Here is a 26,276-nt window from a genome sequence, read left to right as displayed (position 1 = left end):
CACTGATGTCTATCTACTGAATAGGCTGCCATCAAGAGTCATCAACTTCAAATTCCCATTTAAGATGCTTTATTTGCATGCTCCCACTCAAAGTCATCTAAAAGTAGTTGGTTGTCTTTGCTATGCAATTGTCCCTAAGTGTATGAATAAGTTTGCTTCTAAAGCTATCCCAGCAGTACTTCTGGGCTATTCTTCTGCACAAAAGGGATACAAACTGTATGATCTCCAAAACAAGACTCTTTTAGTAAGCAGAAATATGGTGTTCAATGAGGATGCCTTTCCCTTCAAACATTTGAAGTCTGCAGGCACACTTATATTTCCAGTTCTGGACCTGCTAACATCAGCTGAATCTACTGAGAGAGATGTCTCAAACTCTCACTTCTCAGTCCAATCATATAGATGCTTCAACTAAGGGGGATGCTTCATCATCTCCTCAGGTTCCTAAAGCCCAAGCTTATGCAGAATTTACCTCATATTCCCCTGCATGTGTCAATCCTTTATCTGAACCATCCAACTCTATGGAGCTCAAAAAATCTAGTAGACCAAGCAAACCACCAGTATGGCTGTAGGATTATGCCACTAAACCAGTTGGCAACTCTTGTGCATATCCTATTTTTCCTATGTCACTTACTCACATCTGAAGACACCTTATCAGCACATGTTGGCTCTTTACTCAGCTGTATCTGAACCCAAGACTTTCAGATAGGCTGTTTCTGATTCTAAATGGGTGCAGACAATGAAGCAGGAAGTTGCAGCACTTGAAAACAATAACACTTGGACCATTATAGACTTGCCACCTGGAAAGACTCTCATTGGCTGTAAGTGGATATTCAAAATTAAATATAAAGCTTCAGAAAAGGTTTAAAGATATAAGGTCAGGTTAGTGCCCAAAAGATACACCCAGAAAGAGAGTCTACATTGCTGAGACCTTCTCCCCTGTGGCTAAGATGGTGACTGCTAGGTCTATCATTGCTTTGGTTGCCTCTAAACACTGGTTGATCTACCAAATGGATGTCCATAATGCACTCCTTAATGGTGATCTCCTTGATGAGGTTCACATGCATATTCCTAAAGGTTTTTGCAGACAGGGGGAGACAAAGAAGGTCTTCAAATTGCACAAATCACTATATGCCCTCAAACAAGTCCGAAGGCAGTGAAACTAACTAAAGCCCTGGTGAAGATGGGATTCAAGTAGAGCCACTTTAACTACTCTCTGTTCACTAAAATAATAGATGATGACATTGTGGTTTTCCTAGTGTATATAGATGATTTACTAATTACTGGCACCAATCTCAATCAACTAAATGAGACAAGAAATGATCTGCAGACCAGGTTCAAGATGAAAGATCATGGTGAGTTGAAGTTCTTTCTGGGGATTGAATTTTCCAGGTCTAAGGAAGGCATAGTGATAAATCAGAGGAAGTATATCATGGAACTAATCTCTGAATTTGGCCTAGGTAGAGCAAAACCTGCTGGAACCCCTCTTGAAATGAATCAGAAACTAACTTCAGCAGAGTATGGCAGTTGGATAAAAACTAATGGTGAAGATGAGGTGTTAAATGATCCTAGTAGCTTTCAAAAGTTAGTTAGAAGACTATTATATCTCACAATGACCAGACCTCACCTATCTTTTGCACTGCAAGTTCTCAGTTAATTTATGCATTGTCTAAAGGTGTCATACATGGAAGTTGCTTGGTGAGGTACATCAAAGGTGAACCTGGACTTGGCCTTCTAATGCCTGCTGACAACACAAATAAACTGACAGCCTATTGTGACTGAGACTAGAAAGCTTGCCTACAAATAAGAAGATCAGTCACTGGCTACTTAGTCAGGTTTGGGAATGCCATGGTGTCATGGACGTCTAAGAAACAAGAGATTGCCTCCAGGAGTTCAGCAGAAGCTGAATTCAGAAGCATAGCTACCTGTACAGCTGAAGTAACCTGGTTGATAGGGCTGTTTGAAGAACTTGGTGTGAAGTTAGAACTACTTGTTGATCTCTTATGTGACAGCAAGACAACTATTCAAATTACTACCAACCTAATCTTTCATGAAAGGACTAAACACATAGACATATATTGTCACTTTGTTAGGGAAAGAATCCTACAAGGAGTGATGAGAATTGAGCATGTACCTACCAATGAATAGGTAGTTGATCTGTTAACTAAAAGCTTGGATAAGGTGCAGCATGATTACCTACTGGAGAAACTTGGGCTGAAGAACTTGTTCAAGCCATCAGCTCGAGGGGGAGTGTAGACGAGTGGTGAGCTAGTGGAAGCGGTGGTTGTAGAACACATGTAATATTAAGTATTATTTGTATAGTCGGTTAGTTTGTTAGGCAGTTAATACTATAGAAAGGTAATTAGCACTATATAAGGTGTTAGTGTATAAATAGACTTTGTACAGATGCATTTCATTTTCTTAGAAGAAGATGATGGAAGTCTTTCATTTCTCTCAAAATTTCTCTCTATAAACTTCTCTCGTCTTCTTCCCCATTCATCCTCACAACTGAAGCTCCAGCTATGGATGTTATCAAATACAAAATTTGGACCAAAACTACTGAATTCGGCCGAACCCACGTCCGAAGCTCTAGCTCCGCCCCTGCCGTGAAGGCCGTATATGGATTGGATTTAGAACAAAGTTGTATTTGATAATGGGCCATCTTTGATTAACAGCTTAGAAGTCCAACAACCAAAATCTAGAAAAGAAAAGATACTGGCCCTAATCGTGCAAACTTCATAATACAAGTTTTCTTTTTCAAAATACAATTATACTACAAGTTTGGTTGCAGCTGATACGCAGTCTTCTGTTTTTGTGAAAATAACGGACCATTTCTCAATTTTGTATGTACATCGTTTATCGTTTCAGTTTCAAAGGATGTTCCGATATTGTTGACATTTCAAAATATTATTGCAATATATGTATGATAAGTAGTTGACAAATGGATAAATTAAGGCATAGCCAGTCATAAGTGATTAAGTAATTGTGATATTATACTACACATCAAGTATGATTAATCTTGTCATAATATTCAATTTTGTACCATTTTTTTTTTCGGTTACATATCAAGTATGGTTGTCGTCAATTAATGTTAGCTACTGACTATTACGAATATACCAAAGCTGATGCCTTGAAGAAATACAAGCACCGAGAGTACAACTAAAAGAAAAGGAAAAACAACTTTGACATTTTGAAGAAATATTTTTCCACCAAAAAAGAAAAATAGCTTCAATCTTACATTTGTAAGCCCAAGTCATTTTTTTTAAAACTAAAATCTTAATTTTTACTCTATATTACTTACTTTAACCATTGGTGTTTATAATACTCAAAAGTATCAATAACTATCATCGTATGTATCCTCCATCGTCTGAAATATGATAATCAAGTTTCATAATTTTTTTCACTTCCAAATGATGAAGATTCACTGATCTTCATCATGTATGTTTCCGAAAAACTTCAAAAGCCCATGTCAAGAGATAACTTAAAGGAAACTACACCATATAGCTGCTCTAAAAATAATAACCGGCAAAAAAAAATATATATATATATAGAGAGAGAGAGAGAGAAATTTACATCATGATGGACAGGATAACAGTAACATATAAAAGCCACACTTATTTATTATCTTCAAATAATAGAATACATTAACCATACGGCTCCAATTTATTTTCTTGGGGTTAGCTAGTAGATTTACTTAAACATTCGATGTGGGTAAATATTTTTTTCCTTAACCAACCCGAGGAGTTTGTACAACAAAGTCCAACACATTAACCCAAAGACGAACTCGATCACATCTAAAATCTTGTGTCACAAATCTCCCATTCAGTACAGTTTGAACATTAGTTAGTGTTGGTTCTTCCTTTTGAATTGTTTCCCTTGCTAACTTGGCTGGTACTCCAAGAAGTTCTGGCCACGTGTCCTTTTTCACTCCTATAATTTACACATAATGAGAGACAGAGAGAGATATATTATGAATGCACTCCTTAAATAACCCGGTACGAAGCATGCTAAATTCACGCGGGGTCGGAGAAAGGATCGTACTCTAAGGGGTCAGGTGTATATGTGATGTGGGCAGCCTACCTTGATGCAAGATCAGTGGCTGATTTCACGGCTCGAACCTGTAACCTATAGATCACACGGAGACAATTTTACCATTGCTCCAAGGATCCCAAGGGGTGTACATGTAATGGGGGCAGCCTATCCTGATAAAAGCATTAGTAGCTGATTTCATGGCTCGAACCCGTAACCTATAGGTCACACGGAGACAATTTTACTGTTGCTCCTAGGCTCCCCAAGGGGTGTACATGTGATGAGGGTAGCCTACCCTGATGCACGCATCATTGGTTGATTCCACGGCTCGAACCCGTAATATATAGGTATCACAGAGACAACTTTGCTAACCATTCTCCTTCCACAATTATATATAAACTTCATAAGAAAAGAAGGAGCCAATTACTTAAATGGTCACTCAACTATCTCAAATTATCTCCTAAAGTCACTTTACTTTTGTTTGTAACAACAAAGTCACTGAACTATGTCTATTGCACTCGGAAGGTCACTCAACTAGATTTTCCAAATTTTGAATTGTCAAATACCTATTTTACCCTCTAAATTATAAATATTTATCTACTTTTATTTTTTTTTAACTTTTTAATTTATATTATGAACTTACCTATAGAATAAAAAAAATATTATTTATAAATTAAAAAGTAAAAAGTATTTGAGCATCTATAATGCTAGAATAACAAAATAATGAGCATAGTAAAAGAATTAATTAGAATAAGTTATTCATAATAATAATTTCAGTATTAACAAAAAAAATCAAACATCTATTTACACAACTCAGAATGAAAAAAATAAATGTTATAAAATATATATTCCATGCACCTAATATAAAAATAATTATTTAAATAAAAGTATTTTTATAATATACATTATATATTCTTGAAAATTATGTTCAATTATATTATATATATTCCATGCACGACTTAACATAGCATATTTTACCCTATACAGATAGTCCCTCTGCTTTCCGGTGATATAACTTTGTGCCGTCGGAAAGTTGATAGAAAAACATAATAATATAATTGAGTTTAAATTTCAAGAATATATAATGTATATTATAAAAATACCTTTATTTAAATAATTATTTTTATATTACGTGCATAGAATATATATTTTACAACCTTTATTTTCTTTCATTCTGAATTGTGTAAATAAATTTTGAATTTTTATTGTTAATACTAAAATTACTATTACTAGCAAATTATTCTAATTAATTTTTTTTACTATGCTCATTATTTTGTTAGTCCAACATTATATATGCTTAAATACTTTTTTAATTTATAAATAATATTTATTTATTCTATAGGTAAGTCCATAATATAAATTAAAAATGGAAAATTATAATATTAAAAAGTTTTAGAAAAATAAAAAGAAAACAAATATTTATAATTTAGAGGGTAAAATAGGTATTTAGCAATCCAAAATTTAATAAATCTAGTTAAGTGACCTTCTGAGTGCAATATGCATAGTTTAATGACTTTGTTATTACAAACAAAAATAAAGTGATTTTAGGAGATAATTTGGGACAGTTGAGTGACCATTTGAGTAATGAACTCGAAAAGAAGCTAGGCAAAATAATATTGGAAGAAGAAGGAGACAAAAGAGTAAAAACCAAACCTGGGCAACCATCGGACTGAGACATGAGAGGTTGAAAGACTGTTCAAAGAATAATGTACATAAGTTTTCCTTTTTATCAATAAACATAAATACATGTGAAAAACAAAAAAAATAAAAATAAAACAGTTGAAATAAATGTAAGCATATAGGAGTAGGAAAAGAACTAACGAGATGCAAGAAGCAAGAAAGCAACCACGTGAGCTAACTTCTCCATAGTCTTTTGTCTAATTATTTTTCTAATTGCTTTGAAGAATTGAGATTAAGGAAACAAAGTTGTGATGTGTAGGATTATTCATTTGGATTTATAGGGATATTTATAGTAGAGTTTTTGCCTCAATTACATGAACTTTTCCTCGAAGCAACCATTAATTTAATTTTAAAGATAAACTTGATGAGTTGTAAATGACTTGCTCTTATTTTTGTTGACTTTTAGCATCATCAATTGATTGTTCTTGTATTATTATACTAAATTATGTTTCGGAATTGAATGATTTAACATTTTCATGTAGATATCAATCAAAAGCAACATTGTGGATGATACTAATTAACTAGTCAGTATTAAGATTTAATTGTGAGAGTATGTTTATAGCTAACTTAGATTTGAACGTATTTACTATTGTTGAATGCTTTACAAAATCATTTACCTTCTTTTTTTAAAAAAAAAAAATATTAATGTTCATCTTTTTAGAAATAATTAAGTACTTTAAAGTAAGAAGAAGAAATAACACGGGTGACAACTGACAACTCCTTTCGCTAACCTATGCCGTGTGATAAGATACGAATTTCAAAGTCAAATTGCAACAAATAATAATAATAACAATAATAATAATTTAAATTATTAAATTGAGAGATGCGTGTTCTCTATGCAACCATACTATATTAATTTATTGTTAAAATTAAGCTTGACGACAAATTATAATGGGTCTTTAATGCAGTCAAACTTCTCTATAACAGTCATCCTCTATCAGAAGTGGATCTAGGATTTCAAGAAAATTGGTGCACTGTTACAAAAAGGTGAATATAAATTTATATTTGGCGGGTTCAACCTTTAGGTAGATTAAAACAAAAAAAATTCTTGCAATATTGGTAACTTTTAACATATATACCTATTCTCCATTTAAAAAATGCTAGGATAATTAAACCATGTTGCATCATCCACTGCTATTAGTTTTAAGAAGAATTAACCTGTTTTTGTGTGTGTGTCTATATGTAATCGTATAAAATTAATGTATAAATAATATATATAGCTAGAAAAAGTAAATAATAAATATGGCCGGCTGTTTGCGTAAAGATCCCTAGTTTTAATAGGATAAAATTTTGCAATGACAAAGAGAGATCAAGGATTTCAATGTGCTAGATGTGGGAATTTGGATTGAACAAACCAAATAAAAGGAATATATAATTAAAACACAAGAGGGGACACTATAAATGCCTACAAACCGAGATTTGAACCATTAACTTCACTTGTGAATTAACATGTAAATAATTATTGCACGCGCGCACACACACACACATACATATATATATACATATATATACATATATATATACATATATATAAGAAATATAACATTGTTGTTCAAATACATAGTTGTACACTATGTAATTATGATAGTACCCTTGTAGAAGAAATGCTAGTTAGTGGGGTTAGTTGGTCGATTAGCACAGTAGGAGTGAGGTCAATTAGTAGATTATTTTAGATTGAAATTATATATATGTGCATGCATTGTACATTTGCACATAGAACAGAAAAATAAAATTGCAAAATACCTTTCTCTGCGATTGCCTCTCTCTTTCTCTCTTAGCTGTCAATTTCTTCCTCTTCTCCTTGCTCGAGATTCCATCTCATCAATGGCTTCCACAATATTCATTTCAACATGGTATCAGAGCTAGGCTCACAACGATCGGTGGCAGCAATCTCGTAGGAAGCTCGGATCTGATATTTCTCTTATCTGATTCAGTTCCCCCAATTTCTCATTTGAATTTCTTCCACTGCTGAATTTTGTACCAAATTTTCACTAAAACCTAAAAATGGTGATTGATACACCTCAAAATACAACAGAAGCCTCACATGCAAGCTCTCAACAACTTGTTTGCAATGATCCCCTCTATGTGCATTCTTCTGATACGCCAGGTGTGGCACAAGTGCCACAATTGCTAAATGGAACAGAAAACTACTCTCAATGGAGTAGATCGATGAAGATGTCGCTGCTTGTGAAGAACGAAATTGGATTTATAGATGGATCGTGTGCTAGAGAGACTTATGTGGTTGATAGCCTTTGATTGCACCAGTGGGAAAGGTGCAATGCCATTGTCCAATCATGGATAATGAGCTCTGTAGCGCAGGAGTTAAGGAAAGGAATCGTGTATTCTTCCAATGCACAAAAGGTATGGGAAGCTTTCAAGAAGCGCTTTGATAAGGTAAATGCAACAAAAATCTATCATATGAACAGAGAAATAAGTAGTCTAACGCAGGAAATCTCCAATGTGTCGATATATTACTCGAAGTTGAATGATCTGTGGGCTGAATTCGAGTCAATTGCACTATTTTCTGTTTGTGATTGTGTGAGATCTAGGTTGTTTGTCGATTTCCTACGCCAACAGAAGTTGATGAAATTTTTGATGGGTTTAAATGACACATATGCACCTCAAAAGAGCCAAATTTTAGTGATGAGTCCCACTCTCACACCTGATCAAGCATACTCTATGATCATACAGGAAGAAAGCCAGAGGATGATTGGGACTTCAATGTTACAGAGTGGTATTCTGGGGAGTGGACCTATAAAAGGTGTCAGTAGTGCCTTAGCTGCAGCTAAGGCAACCAATATAAGACCTAAGCGAAACACTAATCTTTACTATGACTATTGTCACATGAAGAGCTATAAGAAGGAAAATTGCTATAAGCTAATTGGATACCCCTCCAATTCTAGGTTTGACAATAGAAGAAGAGGTTGATTTGAGAACCAGAACCAAACGCCTACAGCTCATAATGCGAGCATGACTGATAAAAGAGAGACGCAATTTGAAAACCTGAAAAATATAATATCACCAACAGTACCAGTGTTTACCTTAGAGCAGTATCAACAGATTCTAAAATTATAGAGTAAGTAGAATGAGCCAACTGAAATAGCAAACATGACAGGTATATCTAATACTACTCAAAATTATTGAATTGTTAACTCTAGAGCTTCAAATCACATGGCTTCATCTTTGAACATGTTGTTAAATCCTAAGATTGTACCAAATAACCAACCCAACTGTGTCCAATTACCTAATGAAAATAACACCAAAATCACTCACACTGGATCCTGCCCTATACTTCCTACACAAACTATACAAAATGTGTTATACGTGTTTGACTTAAGTATAATCTCCTATCTATTTCTAAGTACACCAGAGAATTGCAATATTTAGTTAACTTCTATCATGATTTCTACTTGTTTTAGGACCTTTTCAGTGGCATGGTAAAGGGGATTGGTGGACTCAGAGGTGGCATGTGTATCCTCAACCCATTCACACATGTTGCTGCTCTCTCTTCAAAATGTATGTCTTCTTCAGTTCAAAGATATTCTGATGGTTTGTGGCATCAAAGGCTAGGCCACGCCCCAGTTGCTGTTCTACAAAAAAAACTAACAATAAAAGATCATGTGTCTAAGTCAACCAATAATACTTTTCATGTATGTCCATTAGCCAAACAAGTTAGATTACCATTTCCTAGTAGTATAACCATGGCAACTTCTCCATTTAGTCTTGTTCATATGGATGTTTGGGGTCTATATAGGGTATCCACTTACAATGGCTTTAAATACTTCCTTACTCTTGTTGATGATTACTTCAGAATGACCCGGACATTTCTATTAAGATTGAAAGGTGATGTCTATGTTGTATTGCTTGGCTTTCTGCAGTTAATACACAATCAGTATTCTGCTTTTGTTAAAGTTTTCAGATTTGATAATGGGCATGAATATTTTAATTCTCTTTGTTCTATCATGTTTAGATCCAAAGGTGTAGTCCACCAAAGTAGTTTTGTTTACACCCCACAACAAAATGGGGTGGTGGAAAGAAAACACAAGTACATTTTTTAGATAAGAAGAGTATTAAGGCTTCAAGCTCATATACCATTAAGATTCTGGGGGGATTGTATCCTAACATCCACATACATCGTAAATAGATTACCTAGTCCAACATTAAAGGTCAATCACCTTATGAAGCATTTCATGGTTAGCCACCTAAGCTTTACCTATGAGAACCCTTGGATGCCTTTGTTATGTCATAAAGCCCAATTTCAAAATGATAAATTTACCCCTAAGTCCATTCCTGCAATCTTCATGGGGTACTCATCTACACAAAAAGGCTAGACTATATGATATTGAGTCATAGAAAATTTTTCCTCAGCAGAGATGTTGTCTTTCAAGAATATGTATTTCCCTTCAAACTTCCTAAAAGCCAGTTCCTTACAGCTCCAGATTTGAATTCCTCACCATCCAGACTTTCCTAACACTGTCTTACCTGATCAACCACCTGATCATTCATCTCAACAACCTGACCACTCACCTTAACAAGCTTCCATTTATGATACATCTCCCATATCCTCTTCATATGATCAATCTGTTGATTCTTCTTAATCACAATCTCTTACAGCTCATGTTGTTCCCTCTAACTCTATTTCTGCTTCTCCATCTCCACTTCAATCTAGTCCAGTCCCTATTAGAAAGTCAGGAAGAACTATCAAACCTTCTATTTGGTTAACAGACTATGTCCATCCACCCTTGCCTTCCACCTCCAATTGCATCAACTATCTTATTCATCACTGTGTCTCCTATGCACACCTGCCTCTACACTATCAATCTTTTCTTACCTCTTTCTCTACTGATTCCGAACCATCCACTTTCTCTCAAGCGACCAAAGATGATAGATGGGTTCAAGCAATGAAGCTTGAGATTAAGGCTCTAGAGGACAACCATACTTGGAAAGTGGTAAATCTACCTGCTGGGAAAGTTTCCATTAGATGCAAATGGGTGTATAAGATTAAGTACAATGCTGATGGATCAATGAAAAGATTTAAGGCAAGACTAGTTGCTAAAGGGTACACACAGCAGGAAGGCCTAAATTTCTATGATATATTTGCACCTGTAGCAAAGCTTACTACTGTTAGGACTGTTGTAGCTACTGTTGCACTAAAGCATTGGCCCATCTTCCAAATGGATATGCACAATGCATTCCTAAATGGGGATCTTGATGAGGAGGTCTACATGACATTACCCAGGGATTTGGTAGCCAGGGGGAGTCCAAAGTGTGCAGACTACTCAAATCCCTCTATTAGTTGAAATAAGCTTTTAGACAGTGGAATCTTAAACTCATACAAGCCCTCACAATTGTTGGTTTTCAACAAAGCAAACATGACTATTCTGTCAAAGACAAGTTTGTTCTATTGCTTATATATGTGGAAAACATCCTGATAGAGGGAATGATGAAACAGAAATCAACCAAGCTAAAGCATCTCTTCAACAGAACTTCAAACTAAAGGACCTAAGAGAGCTAAGATACTTCCTAGGTATTGAATTTGCTAGATCAAAGGAAGGAATACTGATGTCACAAAAGAAGTATGCACTTGAGATGATTTCAGAAACAGGCTTAGCAGGCTCAAAACCAAAAGACACACATATGGAGCAAAATCTGAAACTCACAAGCGTAGAGTTTGATAGTTGGACCAATACAAGCAATCATGATGAGGCATTAGTAGACATAGAGAGTTATCTGAGACTAATAGGGAAGCTATTATACCTCACAATTACCAGGCCAGACATTTTATATGCACTCCAATGCCTAAGTGAGTTTATGCATGCACCAAAAAAAATCACACTATGAAGCAGCATTGCATGTTGTAAAGTACATTAAGAAGCAGCCAAGTTTGGGATTACTTATGTCCAATAAAAGTGAAGAACAAGTAAATGCATTTTGTGATTCTGATTGGGCCTCATGTCATGTGTCAAGAAAATAAATGATAGGGTGTTGTATTAAGCTGGGAGATTCACTCATTTCCTGGAAGGCTAATAAGCATAGCACTATCTCAAGAAGCTCTGCAGAAGCAGAGTACATGAGTATGGCAAGTACAGTAGCCGAGCTAGTTTGGTTGAAGGGACTGCTGAAGGAATTGCAAGTGAATCTAAGGTTGCCTATGGAGTTGCACTGTGACAACAAGGTTGCATTACAAATTACAGCCAAACCCATGTATCATGAGAGAACAAAATATAGAGAGATAGATTGTCACTTTATTAGGGAAAAAATTCAGTAAGGTATCATTAGAACATCTCATATTGCTACTCAATGTCAACCTGAAGATGTTCTGACAAAAGCATTGAGGCATCAGCAGTACATGTTTCTTTTATCCAAGTTGGGAATGAAAAATATTTTTCATTCACGACTTGAGGGGGAGTATTGAAATACATAGTTGTACACCATGTAATTATGATAGTACCCTTCTAGAAGAAATGTTAGTTAGTGGGGTTAGTTAGTCGGTTAGCACAATAGGAGTAAGGTCGGTTAGTGGATTATTTTAGATTGTATAATTATATACATGTGTGTGCATTGTATGTATATATGTATATATATATTTGCACATAGAACAAAAAATCAAAATTGCAAAATATCTCTCTCTTCGACTGCCTCTCTCTTTCTCTCTTAGATGTCAATTTCTTCTTCTTCTTCTTGCTCGAGCTTCTATCTCATTAATGGCTGCCACAATGTTCATTTCAACAATTATTATACATGATATACAGAGAAGAGCATGGGTTCACGTACCCCATACTCCAATACATAGATACACAACTTCATTATGATGGCCAACTTTTCTTTGAAACTGATTTTTCTGTTATGTTATAATATATATTTTCCATAACAGCACTTTGTTATAACAGCCAAAAATATCTGAAATAAACGACACTGTTATAGAAAGATTTGACCGTGTAGCTTCAGTATTGCGTACGTTCGCCTAAAGTTGTGAACATTATAGCTGATCGCTATAGTTTCTCTACCCCTACTATACCCCTGCCCCCACACCAGCAAAATATAAATACTAATTTTTCACATATTTTAACCCAAAAACATTTCAAATAGATAGAGCCTTGTACGGGGAAGGAGATTATTGAATTTCCTTCAGTCCAAACCATTAAGGTGAATTAAAAATGAGTTCCTTGATCTCTATATATCACATCAAAACATGATTCTTACCATGGTTTCTTAGATATTCCATAAAATAATCCGATGCTCAAGAGATTGTTAAGATAAGAAATTTTTACCCAAATAGTCAGTCAGATTCACTGTTTACATTTTTTAATCTGTATATATAAATTATACATTAATTATACACATATTATACATGAATTATACAAATATTATATATTCACCGGTTATATTTAGTTTAAACGATTTGGTGGGCAGCTATTGAGATAATATAAGGAGTTGTGCGATTATTAGAAGGGGGAATAATTGGAAAAAGACGTAGGACACGTTTTCTGTTTGTTTTTCAAGTTTGAACTTTGAATATCAGCATAAAAGTCAAACGACCAAAATATAAAGATAAGATAGTGGCCCTAATCGTGGAAATATTGTAGTACAAGTTTTCTTTTTAATATATTATAGTACAAGTTTGGTTATTTGGTATACGCAATCTTATGCTTTTGTTAGTATTTTATTTGAAAAAATTGACCATTTCTCGGTTTCGTGCATCATTTCTGTTTCCTGGGATCTTCCCGTATTGAAAATTCAAATATAAGTAGTTGACAATTTGGAGAGATATATTAAGGCATACCCGATGTCCCGATTCTAAGTTGTATAATTGTAATATTATACTATTACATATCAAGAATATATGTAGTTATAATTTTCGATTCTATCATTTGAGTTGACCTTGTGTATATCACAAGTAGGGGTGTTCATAAAAATCCGAAAACTCGAACCAAACCAAACCGATCAAAAAAACTGATACTTTTTGGTCTGGTTTGGTTTTGGTTTTGAAATTTAAAAACCGATCAAATTTGGTTTGGTTTTGGTTTTAATTAAAAAAACCGAACCAAATCGAATATAGGAGTAGCTATTTTAAATTTATTATTATACTATATATATGTATACTTTTATACAAAGTTTTAAAAATTTTATAGTAAATATTAATCGTTTGCACTTTTAGTATAATTCTTTACCTTTACATTCTAGTTTAATTGGTAGTTTGTTTTTGTTAAGTGTAAGAATCTATTTCATGTTAAAAATAATATATTTTTAACTGAGTCCTTAAATTATTCATCACTATTTGATTCTATTATCATTAATATATCTTGGTAAATAATAGATTTCTCAAAGGGCAATTGATTTGATACTTTACGTTGAAAATGTGGTCGCCGAAATGTGTGTTTGGTAGTGTATGTCTTATATTTAAGAAAAAACCGACAAATAACCAAAAAATCAAAAAACAGACATAAACCGAATCGAGAAAAACCCGACTTAATTGGTTTTGTTTGGTTCTAATATTTGAAAAACCGACTTACTTGGTTTGGTTTCTTTTTAGGAAAAAATCGATCCAAACCGAACTATGAACACCCCTAATCACAAGTTTGGCGACGTCGTTTTGTAGGATGTATTAGGAAAAATTATACATATATTAGTTTTGATATTGTTAGTCCCTTGTTTAGTAGTTATATACCTTATTCAGTGCTATTCTATAAATAGCAAACCATGATATTAGCAATATAATACCATAACTTTTAGTACGTAAATAAGCATGTATAAAGATAGAACTACCTTTTCAAAACCGTTAATACAACAAACCAAATAGTCGATAAGAAATAATCTCAGCATGACGAATCATAATATAACTAATCTCAACATTACCAATATATACTATTTAGTACTATTCTTATATATCCTACCAAACGACCCCTAAGGATTAAAGGCCTTTGTCTAGGCTTAACAGAAGCACACTTTTATGATTAAAAATCTTGACATACGATAGTATCATGTATATATATAATTTGCTTATACAATGTCGTTTCTTTTTTTCTTTTTCTTTTTTAAAAAAAAATCTACACGGCATTATGTAAACATTCAACAATTATACATTTTGTTAAGTGAATTCGTACAACAAGAACAACAAATACAAAGAAAGTAATACACCGACTTGGTTATAGTCTTATAGACAACTCATCAAGCTTATCTTCAACATTAAATTAGTTTACTATGGTTGCTTAAACAAACAAATATCCCATGTAATATAGACACAAACTCTCCTATAAATATCCCCAGAAAACCAAATGAATTTGACACATAAAACCAAGGAAAATTAGATAAAATTAAAGACAATGGTGAAGTTAGCTCTCGTGGTTATTTTCTTGCTTCTTGCATCACGTTAGCCCTTATTTCCCTCTCTCATTAATTCCCATATTTATTTTTAAGTACTTTTTTCACATTTATTTCTATTTATTATTCAAACAAAAAAGATTAATGTAAATTATTGTATGAACAGTTTTTCAACCTCTCACGGCTCAGTCCAGTTGCCCAGGTTTGGTTTTTACTCTTCATCTCCTACTTCTTAATTCCTATATATATTACCTAATCTTTTGTTCATAATTTTTTCGATTCTTTTTTCCATTATATATTCTCTCTTATTATATGTATAAATTATAGGAAACAAAAAGGAGACATGGCCAGAACTTATTGGTGTACCAGCTAAGTTTGCAAGGGAAATAATTCAGAAGGAAAATTCAAAACTAACTAATGTTCCAAGTGTACTGAATGGTTCTCCAGTGACAAAAGATTTTAGATGTGAACGAGTTCGTCTTTTTGTTAATGTGTTGGACTTTGTTGTACAAATTCCCCGAGTTGGTTAGGGGGGAAAGGAAAGAAAATTTAGTGTTTAAGTATATTACTAGCCCAAGAAAATAAATTGGAGCCGTATAGTTAATTCTCCAATCTCCATATGTAATCAAAATTGTTTGGTGATAAAATAAGTGTGGCTTTTAATTTTAGTGTTAGTTTGTCATCGTGTCCCTTCCGTTTATGGTATTAATAATCACTACTCTCTTTGCCTCAAATTATTAGTCGTGATTTTTAAAAACTAATGTCTCAAATTATTTATCATTTTAAAAAATTCAATACATAATTAATTATTTTTTCTTATGTTATCGTTAGTAGTAATTGTTGTTGAAGATGGAGATAGTACATAAATAAAATAAATATTCATTGAAGAGAAATCATATTTTAAGACATAATAAAATAGTCAAAAATCTCTCCTAATTAAGGTTTTCTTAAAGGTGTGTAATAGAAAAATGCGATAAATAATTTAGGACAGAGAGTACATCTTCTTCCACGTTGGCACCTTCACTGCTCAATATCTTGATGACCATTAAAACATAGCTCCAACTCGAACATCCAAACAAGTTGCAAATAGTTACTCTTTCCGTTTCAATTAATATGACATAGTTTTATTCGGTACGGAAAAATATTTAAACTTGTGATTTTAAAAGCTTAAAGGGTACAAGCTTTATGGGACCGTGTCGATATAAAAGTTTCTCATTAAAAAGAAGTTTGACGTAATCAGATCCAAGAACTGCATTGTGCGTATCCAGTAATAGTTTGGCCCAACTAGCCTATTTACACAACAACAACAAAAAGCCAAATGTATGCAGACCTTACCTCTATCTTATGGAGGTAAAGAGGCATTTTCTGAAAGACCCTCGGCTCAAGAACCAATTAACCTAAGTGCATAAGCAAACCTCAATGACAAAGAGCTCTAAATAAACAGATCCCCAGCATAAAGCTGCTATAATGTTGCTTACCATGAGGTATTTCAGTATAAGTACTATAAGTCATCGGTCAACCAACAGGTTTTCTACAAGGCCGCAAGGATTCAAGCTGCTGAACAAAACTCGGTTTTAACAACCCTCTGTAAACTGCAGACTAGAGGTGTCAAACGGGCCGGATTGATCCGGGACCGGCCCGGTACTTAGGGGGCGGGTGGGCTAGGTTACTGGGTTAGGGGTTGGTTCGTTCACTGTAATTCATCTGGTTAACCGGACCAGTCAAACCCGATCAACCAAAATCCCTATAGAACCGGTTAACCGGCCCGGACCGCACCGGTTTAAAGGCTAGATTTCAATTTTTTTTTTTTTTTTTAAGGTTTTAGAGTCTAAGGCAATGCAAAACCTTTGAATTTACTCTTTTTTCGTTAATTTACTTGTTGTTAAATGTAAACCTTTCAATTTGTAAGTTTGAATTTTGAAATAAATGTAGCACTTGCAATTTATAAGTGCAATTTTTTTCCATCTTCATTGTATTCTTTGTATTTTTACTTTGTATTAATATAAATTACAATAGTTATACAAAATACAAAATACAAACAAAAAAAAACACTAACCCAGCCCGGCCCCTTGGACTCGTAACCCTTACGGTTCATTTTTTACCCGGATGAACCCGAACCCGGTAACCCCTAACCCGTAACCGGCCCGGTTCGAAACCCGGACGGTTTCAGCTTTTCCCTACCCAGCCCGACCCGGCCCGCCCGTTAGACACCCTTAATATATCCACTATCTATAGTGGAAACGACAATACAACGACGACAACAACAATCGAGTATAATCTCACAAGTGGGAGTCGGGGGAAGGTAGTATGTACGCAGACCTTACCCCTACCCTAAGGGGTAGAGAGGTGATTTCCGATAAACCCTTGACTCAAGAAGATGAAAAGAGACAATAGAACACTAACCGGGGCTAGAAAGATAGTACCAGCGACCTAAGAACCAGAAAAATAGATGGATAAAGCAATATCAATAACCAGTAACAATGGCAAGGTACTAAGAAACCGGAGCTGGAAAATAGTATGAGCACAACATGGAAACGACAATACAATAAAGACAAAAATCTCTAAAAGCTAACTTTTATACATGCTCTGCTTCAAGGAAAAAAAGAAATCTAAACAATCAACAAAAGGTATGGTACATTTTGAAACTTTGTACCTGATCCCATTCATAGTTTAGGCCCTATTAACCTACTTGCATAAGAAAAATTCCATGAAAATGAGCTCTAAAAAAACCGATAAAGCTGCGTCCATAATGTAGAGCAGGGCATACCATGAGGTAGTCCCAACTTAAATCAACAATCAACCAACAGTTTCTAATCAAAATTGGCTGAAGAGAAAACGAAAAAGGTCAAAAGGTGTGAGGATGGGAACTAGGAATTACAAATTTCTAAAAGACCAAACCCAATTATTTTTGCCTATCATACTTACAAGCTGCTTGGACACTCTTCTCATCTTGGTCGCTGTTCGCCATACAATTAGTTGGTTAATCTCACTGCAGTTTACGCAATACGATGAGCAAACAAATCTGAAGATCAATAAATGGCTTCTGACATTTGTAAAAAGGAGCCCCATTTAGTTGAATCCTCCATTTTGCAACCCCCCACCCACCCACAAACCACAACGAACACAATCTGATAACTGTTAGGTCATTGCTTGTAACTTGGAACTGACAACCTTTCCTGATATTGGTGGCTTATCCTTCAAGCTTGTACTTAATAAAGACTCCGAGTTGCTTGTTTGGGTTTCACCAAACTCTGGTCTCACCCAAACCTTTATATGCCCCTCGCGGCAGATAGTAAGGACTGATTCCTGAGTGAATATCAAGCCAGAGAGTGGTTCGGTGTGAACACGATGAGTGACCAGGGGCGATAGCTTTGGAATATCTCGCATGCTTGGAGCAGGTTGAAGAGTACCAACAGGGCAAGCCCTATCCCAATGAGATGACTGACTCCCGGTGCTGAAAGTTGGTGATCCACCATGAGGACGACGCATTGGTACTACAATTTCATCCATTTCCAGATCCCATAAGAGCAATTGTGTGTCCTACAAAAAAAGATCCAAGTAAAACAGAGAGACATACAGCCAATAGTATGTGGGGGGGGGGGGGGGGGACTGTACCTGACCAACAGAACCAAAACGGTAGACAACATTTTCATCTGTGCCATCTGAATTTGGTGCTGACCAATGTGAATCAAATGCCACACCACTGACCTGCCGAGACACAAGTTAAAGAGATTAAGGCATGAATGCTACACAAAAATCAAGGTGAGTTAATAACAGCTCAAAACTCACCCACGAGCTATGCCCCTCACCCCATGCAACAACTTTACGTTCGTCCATGCTCCAAACCTGAACTAGGTCATCTTCTCCACCAGCTAAAATGTACTTTCCGTCCATGCTGTTGGTTCATGTACTCTCAGTATAGATATTCTCTAGCCAAAACATTAAAAACAACATACTTCGTTTGTTTGTGGGCATCTGCGGGAGTGGGGGAAGGAAAGAGGGGGGACAAAATTTGTGCTACAAGGCAAAAATGACTTCAAGTTACTAATATGTCATGAACAGAAAACCATAAATTCATACCTCCAAGCACAACACAGTAGAGCACCATAATAGCTCTTTCCACCATATATAAGCTGTTCATTTTTGTAATCAAATATACGCAGATAACCTGCATTAGGTCAATCATACTCAGATAAATGCCTGATTGACATGTCATTCATAAGAAGGGTAAACAACCACAACAAAAGAATTAATAGCTCAACAAGTCATCTCATGAAGAAAATACCATCCCTCCCTACAGTTGCAATATACGCCCCATCAGTCGAGAAAGCAACGCTATTGATGGACCCTTGGCAAATATGCCATCTAGCTATAGGATTCTGCATATAAAAGCCAAATGAAACATGTAAAAGGTAGAACTTAAAACAGTTAAATACTCTACGGCAGCAAGAAAGAAATTTGACAACCATTTTTCAGTCTTAACACAATCAGTTAGGAGATAAAATAAAATGACACAACGAATGGCTAATAAACTAACTCAAACATTTGTTTAATTTTGGTATAGAAAAGCAGAATAAATGTTCTTTTTCCTAGATAGAATAGATATGGAACGTGCTTGTTAACATATAAGGAAAAAAAGCTATTCCTATTTTTGGAAAGATGAAACTGTAACAATGTTTATGTTTTCAGTGAACAGCAAAAACTTGATTCTTTAGGGATCGTTTGGTTCACAGACTAGTTACGCAGGGACCGTTTAGCGGTGAATAATAATATCGAGATCGCTATACAGCATATAGTAATGCAGGAATGTTATGCAGTAAGCAATAATGCAGGCATTGTTGTGCGGGGATTGCCTTCTTTATGAGCGGTTTCATCTTTAGGTATTGTTATCTATGTATTGCTAATACACGTATTATTATTCCGCATCCTTCCTCGAAAATAGTACATAAATTCCCACGTAGCATATACGGATTTTTTTATGAAGTAAGAAGATTCATTAATGGCATCAAGAAGATGCAAAAAGCACAAAAGTAACTAAGCAGCTCCAATACATGGCGTAACGTATACGGGTATATAAGGAATCAAGTAAACGTGCATTAGCTATACAAAGTTTAATACCATAAAATGCCCTCTGGTTTGTGCCCACAATCACTTTGAAACTAGGCAAAAAATTTCGCTGCACTTTTGGAACAAAAGCCACAGCATGGTGGTGTTGTAACGGACACTAACTCTTCTTGTTCACAGAGGAGAACCTGAAGCACCAATTAGGAAATGGGGCCCATAGTGATTGGCCAAGTTTATGGAAAGTCAACCGAAACATTCCACTTACTAATTGGGTCTAAACCTGTGGTGCATAGCGGTTGTTCATCTCTTTTCTTGAAGAAGATGATACAAATATCTCCCTCCAAAGTGAATGAGATACAAAATCCAAACCAAATAAATAGGAACCAACAACATAAGAATGTGCGCTTAAGACACATGGAACAATATCTCTTCTGTTTATCTTAATGGTCCTTGGAAATCAGGGCAGGTCTCAAACATGATTTCTTTTTTTGTTTTTTCCTAACTAAAAAAACAAAAAGATGTCTTTGCTTACAAATCAGACCATAAGGATATAGAATTCTGTTAACGAAGCAAGTAAACAACCTAATCCCTAACAATTTTCATATGCATCGAGCATGGGCCTTACGCAATGCTTGTAATGAAGTTCATGGGCCAAGATCATCTAATATGTTACATTTTGCTGGTGTGCAATTTTGTGGAAATGCTAAGCAATCGTTACATAATAGATGATAACCTAAAAAGTGATTATAAATCCACTCAAATAACAGTAAAATCATTAAGCTAAAAACTATTACCTGCAGACTGCAGCTATGTTGTGCGGGCTCTCTGTCTCTCCAACAATGATGCTGCACCCGTCCCGGATCCTCCAAAGAAGCACTATATTTGGAGGATCCGAGACGCACCCAGAGACATTTTTGGAGAGTTCAGACAACATAGGACTGCAGTGCAAAAATTAGAACTTTTTTCCTTCATTCCACAAAATATTAACTTTATTAGAATATGCTGGATTTCAAAGAAATACACCACAATCTCAACCATCTAGCAGTGTAGTTAAAGGCACATTTGGCTCATTTAAAGCATGTTTAACTCCTGAATCTAGGTGAAGTCTTGCTTAGGTGGTGTGTTAGTAAAACCACCAAGACACTAAGACATATGCCTCATCACTAGGACCTTGATGTTTAAGAGCAAAAAACGAGACACTAAATATATTTAGCAAAGAGATATACTAATTGTTGACAAAACATTATGAATGAAATTTATAGTTGATCAGGAAAATGAACTTGGGGTCAGCTCAACCTCAACAGCTAGCTCATGAGATAAGGACCGCCCAACACCATATAATGAGACTATATGTCATTCCCTCAACCATGTGGAACTTTAACCTCCAATTTCCCCGCACGCCCAGGGCTAGACATCTTAAGCATGGACTATGTAATATGGGAGGCCCTAACATTGGGCATACCAAGAACAGAGATAGGTTTGGCTCTAATCAAACATTTAAATAATAGACCTTGGGCTTAACTCCAGCCCAAAAGCTATCACGGGGTGAGGATTGTCTAACACCATAAAAAGAGACAATAAGACATTCTCGTAACCAATGTGGGACACACTTAAGAATAATGATTAGGAATAAGAAGTTAAAGAATTAGTATAAAAACTTTAACTTGTATAGCGCCTAAATCGAAAATTTTAAATCACTTTTTGAATTTGACTGACATGATGTTCATTTCCTATTCTTAATTCTAGTTTTCTTCTATTCTTTTGTCCAAACACTTTATGTTATACTTATAGTTGATTTTCTATAATAGCTTCAACGTACTGACAACAGACAAGCAGTTCACTGAATATTTGCCTTTACTCCACCTTCTTTATCTGACAGAAGGAACATGCTTGTGCTTTCTGATAGCTATTCTAGAAATGTTAGAATGTTCTTCTTATTAGAAAAGCAGGAATATATGAACCAAGAAATTTGCAAACGGTTGATTCACTCAGTACAGATAAACACGGACACAACATCAAATGCTGAGGAAAGGAACTATATACACAAGCAAAATACCTTACTATAACGTGCATGGGCAACTGAAAAATGAGTTTGATCTTTGATGACTGGAAATGAAGGATCGGCAGAACCATCTTTGCTCTGTAGTAAGAAAACATAATTGCACATATATCTAAGAAAAGTCGGGAATCTAAGGATCATTGAAAAGGGCCAGGAAATTGGCAGCACTCCCCATCAGTTTCAACACTTACCTTATCATAGACGTAAAAATTTCCATCCGCATGAGCAACAATGAAAGCCCCATCACTGTTAGGCACCCATGCGATACTAGTACATCGACTGTTGAAAGGCAAAGTAAAATATTAAATCTGCTCCATGATTATAGGCACCCATGAAATAATAGTACATTGACAGATTGACTATCGAAACAAAGGAAAATATTAAACTGATGTCAAAGGATGCTCATGGCGATACAAAACCCATAAGTTAATTGTCTTTTGAAACATCCTACGATGCAGGAAGCACTATGACTATTTAGGAAGTGGGTGGGAGGAATGGAAGGAGATAATGTTCCAAAGTATAACAGCCATACTGTTCATGACGCTAATATCAGGACTCCATTTGTATTTGGGCTGCCAGGGGAGATTCAAGTTGTTAACCTTTGCGAGATTTCAAAAAACTGAAAATTCTAATATAGTTGTCTTTTCATCCTCATATTCCTCAGCTAGTTTGGAATGAGGTGTAGTTAATTGATTGATTGTTTTCATTTTCATACTACAAAAACTCTCCTAGATCTCTTTCTTTTCCCTTGGCACGCACCACAGAAGAGGGTACAGCAGAGAGGTCAAAAAATTTTGGATATCCATAAGAGAACTTTAGATTGCGATACATTTATCAGACAGTGGAATTCGCTTCTCAGGTTACTGACTATTACTTCTTAGAAATATTATTTATGAAACTTGACATAAAGTTTTCTCAAACATGGCATGGAGTTCTTCAGAGAAGTTTAATCATGAATGGGGTTGTTAAATGTAATCCAAAAGGCAATGCATTCTCTGGATTATATTCCAAGAATAATGATTAGTATCTAATGAGTAATGACTGACCTAAATAAAAGTGGGAAATAGCCACCTCAACTGCATTCACCATCCAATTAAATGTATACTATAAGCAAGTAAAGATTGCGCAAATAACCAAAGAAGGCTTCCATTTACAACCAACCAAAAAAATAAGCAACTAAGAATTTAAGATTCAAGCGTTATTAGTAGGAAAAACTTGCCACTCTAATAGTACTCAAAGAAAATGCTAGAAAACATGCAGTTATACTAGCTATAAAAGCATACATGACACAACTATGACTATTCATCTATTTAACAATAACTCAAAAATAGGATTCAAGCGCAGACCATTAACATTATTCCAAAAAAGACAAGATAAAATAAGGAAAAGCATTACAATTCCCAAATAATATTTATAAGAATAACAAAAGAAAAGTTGAGTTGAGAGCCCTGCCTGTTATTAACAGAACCATCCTTGTTGTAATGCTGTGCCCCAACAAGCTTCTTCCCAACATCTTGCAATTGCTGTCGTAGAGATACCGAATAAACTGCAAGGCAGACATCGTAGGTAAAGGGTGGAGTGGAAGATTGCAATTATACATCATGTATGGAGAAGTTTACCGTCTCCCGAACTCAACCCAATGAGCAAATCATGTCCATCCTTTGCATCCGGATCAAATGCATGGCAAACGGGATTTGAGTTACTAAAGTGTATTGACTTTATAGGATCCTATATTTCACAATGAACCTCTCAGATTCATATATTCATTTCTTTCCACCTTAGAGAATAAATATAGCTGACAACCATACCTTATCTCGGGAATTCAAATCACTAATAAAAATCGTGTCACCAACATTGAATACCAAATAAGTCCCTTTGCCATCAAAATTGGGAACACTGACATTGTTATTTGAACTTGTCACCCCAAATGATCCAGCTCTACCACTCATGCCACTGACAGACTTACTTCCACCATTTCCTCCGACAAAACTATGTGACTTACTACCATTTCCACCACCTAAGAGTCTCGCTGCTGCCGACCTAACACCACTGCTGACTCCAAAACTTGATGTCGACTGAGGCTGTGACTGCATGGGCTTATCTTTGAGATGAGCTACGGTTACCTGAAAATCAAAATCATTTCAAGACTTCAAATGCTGGACTAATATTTGTTTTATTTTGACAATGTAAAAAAGGATGACTAAGCATTATCTAGTAATTAAGGCTTATCTAGCTGGTATCAGAGTGTAAAGAACAGCAACTCTGCTGATAAATTTCATTAGCTAAACAAGTTTCCTTCAGCCATTTATTGAAGAAAACTCTTCAAGCAAACAAGCTCGAAATAAACTGGACCCAAAATGTTTGAAATTGGAGGCACGTGGCCTGAAATAAGCGTAAGCATCGAAACCAAAAACCTCAAATGATCTCTACAGTGGGTTGTCAAACTGGAGCGCAAACAAATATTTAATAACGGCATAAACTGAGACAATAATTTGCTCACAAGTTCCCAATTAAAAAAGGACAGCCCGGTGCACTAAGCTCCCGCAAGGACCGGACCACAAGGGTCTATTGTACACAGTCTTACGGCATTTACTTTACCGGTTACGCCAAGGCTCACAAGTTCCCAATTAACTCCAAAAAACAACAAGGTAGCACAAAAAAATTAACTTTTCACATAATGATGACTTATTAAACCCCAAAATCTTTAAAATGAATCATGTTATCCAAACCCATTCCAGATTCCACTCAAAAAACCAATTTTACAAAAAGGGTCAATCTCAAAATCTAATCTTGAGCATTATATAAACCACTACTATTTTAAAGTAACATAATTGGACAAAATTAAATTAAAAAGCGAAGAACCCTAGATAGTATAAAGTTTAATGCTTTACCTGAGTTCCTATCTTGGTAGAATGATAACATACTAAACCCAAAAAAAAAACATAAAATAAACCACATTAGCCAAACCCATTCCAGATTCCACTCAAAAGATCAATTTACAAAGAGGGTCAATCTCAAAATCTAATCTTGAGCATCACATAAGACACTACTATTTTAAAATAGCATAAACTGTGAAAACAATTTGCTCACAAGTCCTCAATTAACTCCAAAAACAACAATATAGGCACAAAAAAGTAACTTTTTGGCAGAATGAGAACGTATTAAACCCAAAAATCATAAAATTAACCATATTAGCCAAACACATTCCAGATTCCACTCAAAAAACCAATTTTAAAAGAAGGGTCAATCTCAAAATCTAATCTTGAGCATCATATAAAACACGACTATTTTAAAATTAAAAAAAAAAAAGTAAGAACCCTAGAAAGTGTAAAGAATTAATGGGTTTTACCTGAGTTACAGTCTTGCCATGTGAAAAATGAAGAAGACCAGCAGGGTAAGTTTTTTCATACTGAAGTTTGTATTTTCCTTCTGGGGTTTTGAAATAAGTCTTTAAACCAGGAGATTGTACGCTGTTGTTCGCTGATGCTGAAGAAGGAGACATCATATTATTACTACCCGCCGTGTTGATCATTTCTTGAAAATACCAATCTAAAAATCACTCCTTTATAGGGTTATAGGTGCAATTTTTAGATCATTTTTTGCTATTGGATTTTTTGTGACCCTTTTCTTTGTGTTGTTAATCAATTCTGGCTGTTAATTGTTTAAAGGACTATATATATAGTGGAGTGCATAACTTTGAAAAAGGTGAAGATTTTGACTTTTTGGGGGAGTTTTGGGAGCTTTTGGTTGAAGGAATGGACGGTTGGAACAAGTCTTAATAGTTTTTCTTCTTCTTCTTCTCTGCTTTCTCTTTTTCTATTTTGCTGTGTATTTTAGAGTTTGAGAATTTGTGGGCGTCGAGATTCACTCGGATTAAGCGAAAGAGTGTTTTGTGCCTATTTTGTAGGGGTGTTCATATAAATTCGTAAAACCGAACCAAACTTAAAATCAAACCAAATCGATAAAAAAAATCAATATTTTTTGGTTTGATTTGGTTTTGACTTTAAATTTTAAAAACCGATCAAATTTGGTTTGGTTTTGGTTTTAATCAAAAAATAACCGAAAAAAGCCGAATCAAACCGACTATATGAGTAGCTATTTCAAATTTATTATTACACCTATATAT

At 35.1% G+C, this 26,276-nt stretch overlaps 3 protein-coding genes across 3 annotated transcripts; 1 reads left to right on the top strand and 2 right to left on the bottom strand.

Annotated features, from left to right (window-relative positions):
* Positions 1 to 3,592: 3,592 nt before the first annotated feature.
* On the bottom strand, positions 3,593 to 5,994 carry LOC107829494 (trypsin inhibitor 1). Its single transcript, XM_016656946.2, has 3 exons — positions 5,848 to 5,994; positions 5,680 to 5,718; positions 3,593 to 3,927 (listed from the first exon to the last, which is right to left on the bottom strand). Exons 1-3 carry the CDS (start codon positions 5,891 to 5,893, stop codon positions 3,725 to 3,727), a joined length of 288 nt encoding a protein of 95 aa, XP_016512432.1. The 5' UTR covers positions 5,894 to 5,994; the 3' UTR covers positions 3,593 to 3,724.
* An 8,933-nt stretch (positions 5,995 to 14,927) lies between these two features.
* On the top strand, positions 14,928 to 15,695 carry LOC107829474 (trypsin inhibitor 1). Its single transcript, XM_016656927.2, has 3 exons — positions 14,928 to 15,075; positions 15,194 to 15,229; positions 15,355 to 15,695. Exons 1-3 carry the CDS (start codon positions 15,030 to 15,032, stop codon positions 15,555 to 15,557), a joined length of 285 nt encoding a protein of 94 aa, XP_016512413.1. The 5' UTR covers positions 14,928 to 15,029; the 3' UTR covers positions 15,558 to 15,695.
* Positions 15,696 to 17,587: 1,892 nt separating this feature from the next.
* LOC107829484 (putative catabolite repression protein creC) lies at positions 17,588 to 26,025 on the bottom strand. The gene is made up of 11 exons (XM_075254154.1): positions 25,500 to 26,025; positions 23,959 to 24,273; positions 23,770 to 23,878; positions 23,603 to 23,696; positions 22,342 to 22,429; positions 22,148 to 22,231; positions 19,313 to 19,406; positions 19,108 to 19,195; positions 18,817 to 18,922; positions 18,643 to 18,735; positions 17,588 to 18,567 (listed from the first exon to the last, which is right to left on the bottom strand). Exons 1-11 carry the CDS (start codon positions 25,680 to 25,682, stop codon positions 18,166 to 18,168), a joined length of 1,656 nt encoding a protein of 551 aa, XP_075110255.1. The 5' UTR covers positions 25,683 to 26,025; the 3' UTR covers positions 17,588 to 18,165.
* Positions 26,026 to 26,276: the final 251 nt, after the last annotated feature.

The sequence above is a fragment of the Nicotiana tabacum genome, chromosome 5 (genome assembly GCF_000715075.1).
Source record: "Nicotiana tabacum cultivar K326 chromosome 5, ASM71507v2, whole genome shotgun sequence".
In the NCBI taxonomy this organism is placed as follows: Eukaryota; Viridiplantae; Streptophyta; class Magnoliopsida; order Solanales; family Solanaceae; genus Nicotiana; species Nicotiana tabacum.
Note: the sequence above shows the minus strand (reverse complement) of the source record. Positions and strands in the feature narration are given on the sequence as shown.